Consider the following 12,358-nt stretch of genomic DNA (forward strand, 5'->3'; position numbering starts at 1 on the left):
GGGTATTTATCATTATTCAAGGACTGATAACTTGGTCTTGGAATAAGGCTGTGTTTATACCACTGTTTCCCAACCAGGGCATCGAGACACACTGCAACTTTGAAAACAGGCACGAGGGCAAAGTCTTTAATTTCCCCGACCACCTTTGTGGATTTTAGGACATGAAGGGAGAAGACGGTCAGGAAAAGGAGGCTGATTAATACATACACTGAAGTCTACCATCCCCAGGTATCTGAATGAACATACAGCTGGATTGGTACATACACATTTGGGCGAGTAGTTCAACATCTTCTTACCTTGGACTAAAACCCAGCAAATTTAGAGGTGTGCCTCGGACTGAAAGAAGTTGGGAAACAATGGAGTCTACAAGTGCCAAAACAATTGTCTGGAAATCTAAATACTCAGGTTATTCAAATTGGTTCTGTTTATGTGTTGGCAAACGAATTCAATATTTTTTTTCATGAAATGGCTACTTTTTTCTTACTGAATTAGGCAATTCTGTTGATTGTTTTGAGCTTGTATAAACACAGCCTAAACCAATATTTAATTTATTAATTAAGCCAGCCATGCAAATTAGCAAAGACTCATAACCAGAAATTGAAAAAATTAGGTTAAGTCTATAAGAAGTAGGAGTGTAGGCAAGTAAGTTTTAATCAAGTACCAGACTTCTTCAGGCTATTGCTGTTCACTGCCATCAGATTCATCACTATTATGACAATAGGTAACTGTAAGGAAAACTTTGTAATTTCTTAGGGCTGATAGGGCTTTTAAAATTACCTCAACACTAAATACATGATAATTTAGTTTGGACACTGGGATGAAGAGGTCTCAAGAATATGAAAGATCTCCATGCTGAAATAACCTTTAGTAAAAAGCTAACATCCACAATTACTTGGAACTCTGGTTATCTATTAATGTAGTACAGTATCTAACCATATTATATTATTAATATTTGACATTTTATTTTCACAACTAAAATTTATGGCCTACTACATTCATGCATTTTCTAATTTAATCAAAAAGTGATTTCCAGCTACTAATTTATTAAATAAGTGACTTGGAAAAACCACATCAAACTGTAAGCAATAGTTTCTTTATAACCTTCACGTTCAAAAGCACTGAGATGTCAGAGATCTCTGCTAATACACATCTGTCCTAATTTGTCAACCACAGACTCATTCAAAGAAAGAGTTCCAATTACTTTAGAAATCACGTCATTTTAGGTCTTTTAATCAAGCAGTACTGAAGTTTGTTGAGCAAATGCCAGTGCCATTAGTAAATAAACTTTTAAAATATTTATCACTAGATCAAAAAAGGTTCTGGGCAGTGCTGTGTGCATTACGCCCTTTAATACCAAGTGTCTGCCAATTCAGAAGAAATGGAACACCTTAGAGTTTTATCATACATGGCCTCTGAATGACTGGGGCAAATATTCATACTTAGAGATGACCTAGAAGACCTCTCTATAGGGCCTTGTGAGTCATCCAGGGAAATAATTAATCCATCTGGATAAGTGTTTTACCTTATACCCACGAAGACTGTTCAGCTGCAGTTATGCACAGGAAAAGGCAGGGCTCTTTCAAGGTTACTGTGTAGATTTAAGAATTAATAGAACTAAAATGGCTTCGTGTTTGTACATATCTTTTAAGCAAATCTAAAATATAGAATTATGGAATGCAAATTGAAAAATCAGGATGCTTACTGCCCTTATTAAAGAAGTCTTTTCTTTATAAAATATTTCATCACAAGATTGCTTCTAATGGCCAGCTTCAATGAAACATTAGAAATAGCACACAAATTTGATTTATATACAACTGTTTGGAATATATTCAAAATTTGAATAATCCTGTAATCATGTTCTACCATTTATATAGCATCCAACTTGGATATGTGTTGTAACACAAAAGTTCACTGGCAAGTAGGTCAGTCCAAATTCTGAACACCTACAGAAAGGAAGATAATGTGTGATTGTATTTCACAAAAGCCAAAATGGTAGAATCTTTCAGCTAATTAGTGGCTGCTTCCTTAAAAGGATCACCACCATTACCTGCTACTATTCAACTATTTTGATTTTCTAAAGCAAATGAGAAAGGTGAAATCAGAAACACAGGTCTTCCAGTGTATAGCTGAACATGAGAGAAATGGGCAACATGATGATCTAGAAAAAAGATGAAGAGCTAGGTCTATGTCCTGGGACTGACTGTTATTAACTGTGTGGACATGGGCAACTCACAGACTCTCGGAGCTAATTAGTTCTTCCATCTCTCAAATGAACATTATAAGCATATTTCTCATAACACTATACATGAAGTTATAAAATCTCATTGGATTTTATCACAAGAGCCTGTCCTCTGTATGGAACAATATACACATTAGTGATTAGCTATTACACTCCAGTACAGCTGGCCATGTCAACGTGCAGGACACTGGATATTTGCAATGAATGTGCGTAACTTGGGGGATGTCTACATTCCTAAATCTAATGCAATCTATTAAGCTAATCTTTATATATTGAGATTATCTCTAAATTCCTATAATGCAATCACTTTTTAGGTTGGTTTTTAAATAGATTCTACTGACATTCTCACACACAGGTTCCTTCCCCACCCAACTGCTTCCTAATGATGCAGGATTTTCCATGACATCTGGTCTTAGTGTCAACAACCATTTATAGCATATCAGCTGTAATGAGCAGCAACTGTTGGCAAGTTTAGTTCTGTGCTTCCATATGGATGCAATGGCAACTTCTTTCAATGTGATTTGAGATTTTCTTGAATCTGTTCAAATATCTCAAAGTACCTAGGCAGGTTGCTGGGATCACTTTTAAGACTGGGACTGACTTGGGAGATAAAGTAACTCAAACCCCTCAGTCTCTAAATGAGGTAGGGAGATGCAAAAAAGATGGGAGGATTTGAAGCCAGATTCCTGATTTCTTCTTTTAAAGATGTGATACTGAGGAAACTCCTCCGATGGTATAAAAATGGGTCATTTGCAAAAGACAGTCCACTCAGTAGACAGTTGCAAAAGAATCTGAAGTATTCAAAAATATTTCCTACCCATATCCAAATAAAACCCAGGGGAAAACTTATGAAATATGAGCCATAGTTTCAATCTTGCTTCTCAAAAATCTCATAAACACATCACAAGAATTTCTAAATTAGTGTGATCTTTATTAAGGAACTGATTGGGCAAAGGTGATGATCATCTTCAGCATTAGTCATATCTGTGCACATACGTGATTATCTAGCCAACAAAACTCAAACATTAGGAATTTTTATGTGTAGTGAAAACATTTGTTTTACTTTTTTTTTTACAGCTTTTTTCTTTATGAATATCATATAACAGCCAGTTAGTTTTATCATTCTATATTACTTAATTCTTTCATTTCTTTAGATATTAGTTTTTAAGAATTGAAATTGTCTTTTTGGATTTCCTTCCTCTACTGGATAGTATTAGTTATTTCAACATGAAGTTAAGCATTCTGTGCTTTGGTGTGTTTTCAGTCACTTTTCCTTTGCCAAAGAAGGTGAGAACAAAGCTCCTAGAGATAAACTAAGTGAAAGTGCATGAACTGAAAAGCTTGAATATCAAGCTCACTCATGCACATGGCAGAAGTTCTTTTGTGCACATGGTACAAGTGACTATTGCTTTTATTTTTATATGGAATGGATGCTTGAATTTATGTACTCAGCAGAGGGAGTTCTCAGCTGATGCACTGTTCTGTGATTACGAAGTACTATTTCCATCACCATGCATACATGAGCAAATTCATAAGAATGATCTGTTTTCCATTCCTGTTTTCTTATTTACTTCTACATTATTAACACACACTATCAGCACATACTTCTACACTGTTAGCAAATACTTCTCTGAAAGAAGCAGAGCAGAGTGCAACCACAGCAGGACTGTGCCAATTACCTACTGTTTCTCCATGGCCTGACACACAGCTGTCGGGTTCAAGAAAGAAACACAAGAATGACCAACGGATTATGGAATTTATCACTTACTGAGTTTGTGTCCAAAACACCTAGACATACTTTATACACAAATGACAAGTTTTTCAAACTTTCACCTGAGTATACTTCTGAGAAAAGTGGAACAATTGCAATTTTATAATTATTCAAAATGTAGATTCACAATTTGATAAATCTACTACTAAAGAGGATTTACTGAACACATGTCATATTCCCCCAGAAAATTAATTTCTCTTTTCTGGTCTTTAATTTTATTCCTATATTTAAATTTAACCCCCCCATCTCCAAAATCATTATTTTCATTAAAATCTATTCTCTCTTTCTCTCTGCCCCTTCCCTCCCTTTCCTCTCTTCCTCCCTCTCTCTCATATCCATCCATTGATCTAATGATTTTTCCATTTAATGACATTGTTTTTCAGGAGATAGTCTAAGGGAAAAAAAGCAGCATTCTCTGCTGAGGCGATTCACAGGTGTTGATGTGTTGCTAAAAGATTGTTTTATGTAGCTTTCTATCCAGATGCTGTTCATGAAGTAGTTTGGTAACCATTTCTAATGCACCTTGAACTGAAGACATCTTACTATTTTGTGTGAAATATATGATAAAGCAGAGCTATAAAACTGTCTCCTTTGACTTACTTCTGTTCCCTGATTCACAGAAACTGTATTCTTCAGGCTGTTAAATGGAGAACACATCCTTTTACTTCTTGTGACCTCAACAGTTGTCACTTGTTACTGCCACCGCTCTTTAACCTAATATTTTTCCGGATTCAGTTTTCGTCTGACGTATTTCCTTTTTTTCTGGGAGGAACAGCATTGATACATATTTTAAAATGATCTTTAATTCAGTGGCCTGTAGGTTCTAGCCACACAAGGTTTGTTCTTATTTTGCTCTGTAATTTGTGCCCACAGCTCTGATAGAGCCTCAACAGGTGCTCAAGAAAAGTTTGATGTTTGTTTCTCTCTTTTTATATCTGAATTTTCAATTATCAGCTCACAAACACCTCAACACTAAGTTACAGTAATCTACTCTTTATAAACAATCTATTTTTAGGCACTCCAGACTGATTGTCTTGATGTGGCCCAAGTCAAATGTGGCAAATGCATTTCATTCTTCTCTATGTCTCATTTTCCAAAGGCTGTGACCAATGCCACTTTACTGATTTGCTAAATAAGAATTTTTTTCTTTGAACATCTATTAACAAATTATGTTGTGCACCCCCTCAACTCCATACTGTATCTTAAACATAACTTAAACTTATTCTCTTATTCCTAATGATACAGATTTTGTACAGCTCTGGAAGATCCATAAGCAGGATCATTTTAATCATTTGATTCACTAAACTTGGAACCATTTCCCAATTCTTAATGTTGCTGGCAAAATTACTTTCTCATCATTGTTTGACCTATTTTTTGGCCTTTCTAAAGTTTTCGATTTATCCAACTAATGAATTGAGAAGTGGTAGCAATCAAGTATGCAGACTCTGGAACCAAAATGCTTGGGCACAAATCATAACTTACTAGTTGAGCAACCATGAACAAGTTCTTTCACTCATGGTTGCTAAACCTCTCCTTATGCAACGTGGGGAAGATCAAAGTGCCTTCCTCATAAAGCTGTTGTTAAGATTCCTATGGTAACACAGTACAAAGGGTACATGGTAACTGCCTGATAAATGGCAGCTATTATCATTTTTATTACTAATGTCCTGCCTTGATCCAAATCCTCCCAAAGACGAGAGTCATATTCCTGAACTATAGTACTATAATTATGTCACCACCGCTAGATACTCCTTAATACTGCTTGGATCTGACACTGGATTCACCTCAGATGAAAGGTCTGTGTATCCACTGGATACTGCCTGGTTGTGATTGATATGCTTCCTTTATGCTAATATCCTACCACACGGAGCCTTCTCCTATTGCTTTTCTGGGACATCCTCCAATTGTCTGCTGTGCCTCAGCCTTGTCTCTAGGTTCTTATAATTTTCCATCTGGTGGATTCCACTGTCTAATAAGCTCCCAAGAGTGGCAGTTATTCAAATTATGATCTTAATATTATCACTGTATCAAAGAGTGATACTTATCATCTTTATTCAGTATTAACATACACAAAAATCTATTTTATTCAGTGATGCCCTTTATATTATAAATGTGCTTTTGATTGAATTTCATTCATTCCAAAACTGAAAGCATATGCCACAAGTATTTACTAAGTATAAAGTCCTAAATTAGGCACTGTGGAGTAATATAGTATTATAGGTAGGTACAGTAAGGTAATACAGCTATTGTTCTAGAAGAGGCTTACAACAAAATGTACAGCACTCATATGCTTATAGGTGCCTTTAATAATGAAGAACATAACACTTCCTGTGGTTTTGTCTCAGTGATATGGACAAATTAAAATGTGCATCAAACATTTGTATTATATATGAATTAACATATGAATCAGGATATGGAAACAAAATATATGACCTAAGAATAATAATGGCAAATTTTTGTTTAAAGCTTGGTAATAAGAAATTTTACCAATATTTTTCATTTTAATATACTGGCAAATATGCCATTACAAACAGTATACTTATCAGATAAAGTATACATGTGGGTATAAAAGACATAAAACAAAGCCAGGGATTTAGCACACGTAGGGTGTGTGTAAAATGCCTCTAATATACTCTGTTATGAAATGGCCTACTGAAACATGCACCGAAAACTAGACTCAACTGAAATCTGTCCCAGTCAGCAATTTGACAGAAACCAAGAGAATTACAAAAATTACAACAAGCTCTATGCAAAGTTCACCCCTATCTTCTCAGATATCAGAATCAGAATGAATCAGAATAAGAAGGGGGAACAAAAACACTTTCATCCCTTGAAAGAAATCTGATGGATGATTCAGCAGGTTATTTCTTTTGGTAGTTAGCCTCCCTAAAAGTCACCTGCCTGGGTTTTTAATTAGTCAATTTAGCTCATATGTCAGAAAATAGATTGTCTTCTCAGCCCACATCCTAGGCCCACTGCCATCGCTGATTTAAGTTCCAGTCTTTGAAGAGCTCAGCTGAGTATGAACACTTACAGAAGTCTAATAGCACGACCCCACAAGATATATTTTAAAGGTCATTTTTCATCCTTGGTTTTTAGAGTATACTTATAATTATATAACATGGAGTAAAATATTTTAAATGATAAATTTATTAAATAGAGCATGTAATAAAATAGCATAAATAAATATGCATGCCTATATATATTCACTTAAAAAGGAAAGTAGTACTGTGAGCTCTGAGAAGTAACAAAAAGGGGCTCTCTCTCTACATGGCTGGTAAGGAATTCTTGAGGTGGTTGCCAAAGATAAGAATTTTTAAAGGAACATATTGTTTTTCCTTCATCCTGATGGGTACATTTGGTAAAGTGTTAGCAGATGTACACAGTCTTATCTCGGCTCTCCAAAGAAAAAAAAATGCCATTAACCATACCTTTGCTTTTGACATTTAAAGCTCTAAGACTCAAACTGAAATCAAAGGAAAATTCCAGAAACCTAAGGCAATGCTTTGCTTACACACCACATCTTCAAATAAGTTGTTGTGGATCCTTAGCGATACATTCTTCTAGAGCATACTAAATGAATGGAAAGTACAGATTTATCATTATTAGAGAAGTCTGCACATGAGAAACCAGCCCAGGTCTTCCCAGTGAACACACACAGTTGAAGACATTGCCACCTCTGTGGCATCTCTGTACCAATGCCTGTATATGGGTGAGGCTTGAAACAAAGAATGACAACTATATAGTACTCACATTTGCTATTTTGCCCACCCAGTGGTTTCATTTAAATTTCTAGGCCTTCACTATATCTCTGAAATTCCATGAGTGAAACCAGACTGCTGAGAGAAGAGGACAGAAAAATGACTGAAAGAGTAGTCTCCTTCTGAACTATTTAATTTCTAAATGATCTAAACATTTCTCATCCTCAATGGTATCAGAAACTGAGTGGAGTCTTAAAAGTATTAGTCCATATATATGTTATATAAATATTATTTTATAATAACATTTGTTTTACTTTTTTCCTTTCTGTTTTAAAAGGCACTAGTATCTTGCTACCTAGGAATGTAAATAAACAAAGAACCAGGAAGCCTCAATGTCATCGAATTCCTGGGACTACTGTTAAGGGAAAGAGACTTCAGAGCCCCAAATGGAGGTTCTTTAACGCCAAAAACCTACTTAATAACTTTATCTTTATGCTCCTTATAATTTTCATAACTATTTACATAATATTAGGTATACACAGTATGACTCTAAAATAGGTATGTTGGATCAATGTCCACAGAACAGCTTCAGAATGAAGAAGAGATCATCAGTCCTACGCAAAATTATATATAAATGCTATGTATTCTTAGGAGGAAGGAAATATAGCAGCCTATTTATTGTTAATGGTAGGACATTATTCCTCTGGATGAAATGGGATTTATGTAAATCTCAAGCGTGGAGGAGAAGAAACGAAATAAGAGAGATGTGGTGAGGGAAAGTGTTTTCGTTATGTGTTGGAATGAGTCCACACAATTTTCTTGCTCATATTTTTGCCTTTACAGGCATAACTGCAGCTGAACAGTCATTAGGAATTATGTGGTGGTTTATCTTCTCCAACGGCATTACTCACCTTCAGGTCCCGATGGACTACGCCCATCTGATGGCAGTGTAGCACAGCCTCCAGGATCTGCTGAATGCAATGACTGCATGCAAACACCAGGGGGCGTGTGTTAGTTCCAAGCTTACACTCACTGTCTGTACACCCTCACAGAGACTGGGTTAAAGTGCAAAACCAGCAGACAACTGGGGTTGGGTTTTACCACCTTCAGTAATGTAAACATATTGCTCAAGTAGAGTGACTACTACCTCAAAGCAATCAGGATTTTGCCAGATGTTAGCGCAAATGTGGATCCACTTGATCTAGAAAAAAAACCATCTTAAAAATATTTAATTCAGGAGCTCATTTCCTAGTTATAAATTCTTATAGGAAAAGAACTGGAATGCAAATAAAATTTTTATAGCTGTTGTGGTCCACCTCCACCCCACATAAAAAAACTGTTTCCCTATTCCCTCCCATTTTTCTAGTATCATTCCAAAGCTGTCACATTAGTAGTCAAGGCACCATTAAGGTTAAATTAGGATACGTAATGAATTTTTGATAAATCATTAACTTCTTGTGCTTTAATTTAGCTGGCAATTATTATCTCTTGCCTGAGGGTTCATCAGACTCAAATGGAGCAATGTGTAACCAGTTGTTTTGCTACAGCAACCCATGGTCTCAGAACAGAAGTGGTGTTTAAATCTACAGGCGGACATACATCACAGGCCAAGTTTATCTCCAGGCAAATGCTGGACATTTCAGGAGAGCCTGCCCCCAAACCGCTTCTAGTAGTTTACTGCTTGGAAACTTGACAGGTTGTGTTCCTAATATTGTCCTTCCCTTTTTGCTATGATGTATATTTAGCCTGTAGATGAGCAAACTGAAAGAGGCATCATGCATTATCATTTCATCATGTAGTCATTTTAGGGAAAAATTGGGAAAGGCAAGGGAACCATTTTAAATACCCACCCTCTGCCCTTTCCCCAGAAATAAAACCAAAAAAAACCTCCTTTGATTCAGATTTATGGACTCCATATACTGACCTTCAGGTCCCTGTGAACTATGCCATTTAGGTGACAATGATTTACACTTTCTAGAATCTGCTGTATACAATGACTGTAAAGATACAAGGGCAGAATGGAAGGGAGAACATTTTAAAGGTACATAATCACATTGAATACAAAATAAAATGAAAGTTAAAACGAAACAAACAAACAAACAAAAATTATATTTTTTCACAACATCTTTTTTAGCTTTACACTGGAATTTAATAATGCTGAATAAAGCTAATTCTGGTTCTAACAAAAATGACAGCCAACATAGAGTTTGTGACATGTTCAGACAAAACAATTTGAGCTGTGTCTTTTTTTTTCACTGAAAATGTACGAATTAAATCACTTGTATATTGAAGTTAAAATTTCCATATTCGAGGAGAAAAATTCACAAATATTCCCATAACGTTCTGGGGAAATTCTTCAGCAGTATAAAATTTATGGGTATTTCTCATACACATCTAAACTGTTTAAAATCTGAGGTCACAATTAAACATAGGTGTTGAAACAAGAGGGTAAACACAGATGAAGTGGCAGGTGAAACAAGGGTTAAAAAACATGGAGCGACACATTTATCATTTCAACTTAGAAATGGTGTTTCTTATAGAATATAGTAAGAGGAAACTAATGCAAGTCTCCAATAACAGAGGGAGAATTTCAACTAAACCCATGACATAAAACAAACCCCTCTTCAGGATAGGCATACTCTGGAGAAGGGCTAGGACCTTACAAAAAAATAAATTTTAAAATCCCCTGGAACACTGGTAATTGTTAGATATATTTCCATACACCAAAGTGAAGGAAAACTTTCCTTATCACTATGTCAAAAAGCACAATTTACACTATTCTTATTAAGGGCTCGCTGATGTCAAACAGACAGCTAATTAAATTAGAGGGGATAAATCATCACTAGGCACATGTAAGGTCCCATGAGCTGTCATCTGACATAAAATAATATAGGTCACACTGACATATTTTGTCCAAATTTACATTTGTGCGATTCAAATGCATGTTATGTACTGAGCTACATTCATTAACAAACATTTTAATAAGGACGTTTTCAACCATTTAATGCACAAAAAATATCACTCCAAAGTAAATTCTTGAATTATAAAAAGTAATCACCATCTGATTTCTTACAATGTGAATGTAAAAAAGCAATCAAGGTTATGATTTTTCAGCTCTAACTCTATAAAGAGTCCCACTAAAAGAGCTAAACATTGGTTGCTTTTTGACAATACATCTTATTTGAGTGTTGGTAATTATTTTTTAAATATTATGACTTTTTTTTCCCTTCACTTTGTACTACTTTTTAGAAATATTTCACTTTCTCTTCTCAAACCACAGATACAAGTTATTAGGCTTAATGAATAATGCAAAATAAAGTGTACAATAATTCATATTAAATGAACTTCATCATTTTTTACTAGTGAGAATGGATTCAATTCTTCAGTTCTTGAGGACTAGTAGGGAAAGACTTCCTTCTCCTTCATTTTGTGTAGGACCTACCCTAAAAAATATTCACTTCTAGTGAATTCCAAAACCTAATATAAACATGCATATAAAATGATCCAACCCATAGGGTCTCCCCTGTTATCTACAGGGCTCTTCAATAGTGAAAACAGTTTCTATATTAATTTCAAACAATACTTTTAAAACACAAGGACCTGTTTAACATAACTTTAAAAAGCAAAATAAATGTAATTCCCTAACTTGTTAACTACCTTGATTAAAATTATTGCTCTCTCTGGGCAAGTGGGCAAATAGCTACTAGCAAGGATGCTCTGAAGCTCCCTTTCAGGGCCCTAACATGAGAACTGGGGTGAACTGAGCAAGTGATGATTCACTTATGATAGTATAAATGATACATCAGTTTCTATTTGACTTTGGCAGTAAAAATTCCATTAAAAAATTAGAGTGTAGTCATGTACAGAGAAGATTCACAGAATGTCATAAACTGGCATAAAACCAAGAAGATTAATTAGAGATTTGCAAGTGAGCCGGTGTGTCCATGTGCTACTTTGAAGGGATGGGGAGGGAATCGGCTATCAGCTGACTATCTGCTGAGTGCAGGCTACAGCAGATTAGCAAGCTTTAGGAAGCTCTGAAAGCATTAGAGAATGGGACCAGACAATAAGTAACTGAATTTTCATAACATCTCATTTACATTGTTAATAATGAGTCAATAGCTCAAGGCCAGATCTTTCAAATTGAGTGCCAACTACTGAATATGTATAAAGAAATGCCAAGGAAAACTAACATGATACAGTCTAAGTAATATCTAGGCAAGTAAATTAACGTCACTTCACTCCAAAAAGTTTGACTTTGTGTAGCCTAGGAAGTTTCAAATGAGAGAAAATGGATAGCCATTGTTAACCTCTGTAAAGATGATGCCAATTAACAAGGTTGGGAAATCCTTCTGTATCCTCTGAAATATCCGAATAAATATTTTTCACATGAGGGTTCCAAAAGCCATCCTGGAATTCCCAAAGAGTTAAACAGCTAATACTGCTTTAAGGAGAACACTGGGACTTCTGTAGTCTGTTTCTTTTTATGGTCTCTGATTAAACATGGGTTGTTCAGTGGAGCTTCCTGTGATGATGGAAATGTTCTATATCTGCTATGTCCAATTGGTAGCCACTAGCCACTTATGGCCACTCAGCATTCAAAATGTAGCTAGTACAACTGAGAAACTAAATTTTTTATTTAATTGT

General features: G+C 35.4%; 1 protein-coding gene across 14 annotated transcripts in view; it reads right to left on the reverse strand.

Annotated features, from left to right (window-relative positions):
• Positions 1-12,358, reverse strand: part of CAMK2D (calcium/calmodulin dependent protein kinase II delta) — a 326,597-nt gene that overhangs the window by 91,629 nt on the left and 222,610 nt on the right. For 13 of the 14 annotated variants that reach the window (XM_045880545.3, XM_045880547.3, XM_045880542.3 and 10 more), the window contains exon 6: positions 9,636-9,708. In XM_045880545.3, coding sequence (XP_045736501.1) covers positions 9,636-9,708 — 73 coding nt within the window. Of the gene's footprint in view, positions 1-8,622; positions 8,696-9,635; positions 9,709-12,358 lie in introns of all 14 variants that reach the window. The other variant, XM_045880546.3, reaches the window with a different exon arrangement.

Source organism: Mirounga angustirostris, unplaced genomic scaffold (assembly GCF_029215605.1).
Source record: "Mirounga angustirostris isolate CCGP_5_RB_7025 unplaced genomic scaffold, mMirAng1.0.hap1 SCAF_2, whole genome shotgun sequence".
Classification (NCBI taxonomy): domain Eukaryota; kingdom Metazoa; phylum Chordata; class Mammalia; order Carnivora; family Phocidae; genus Mirounga; species Mirounga angustirostris.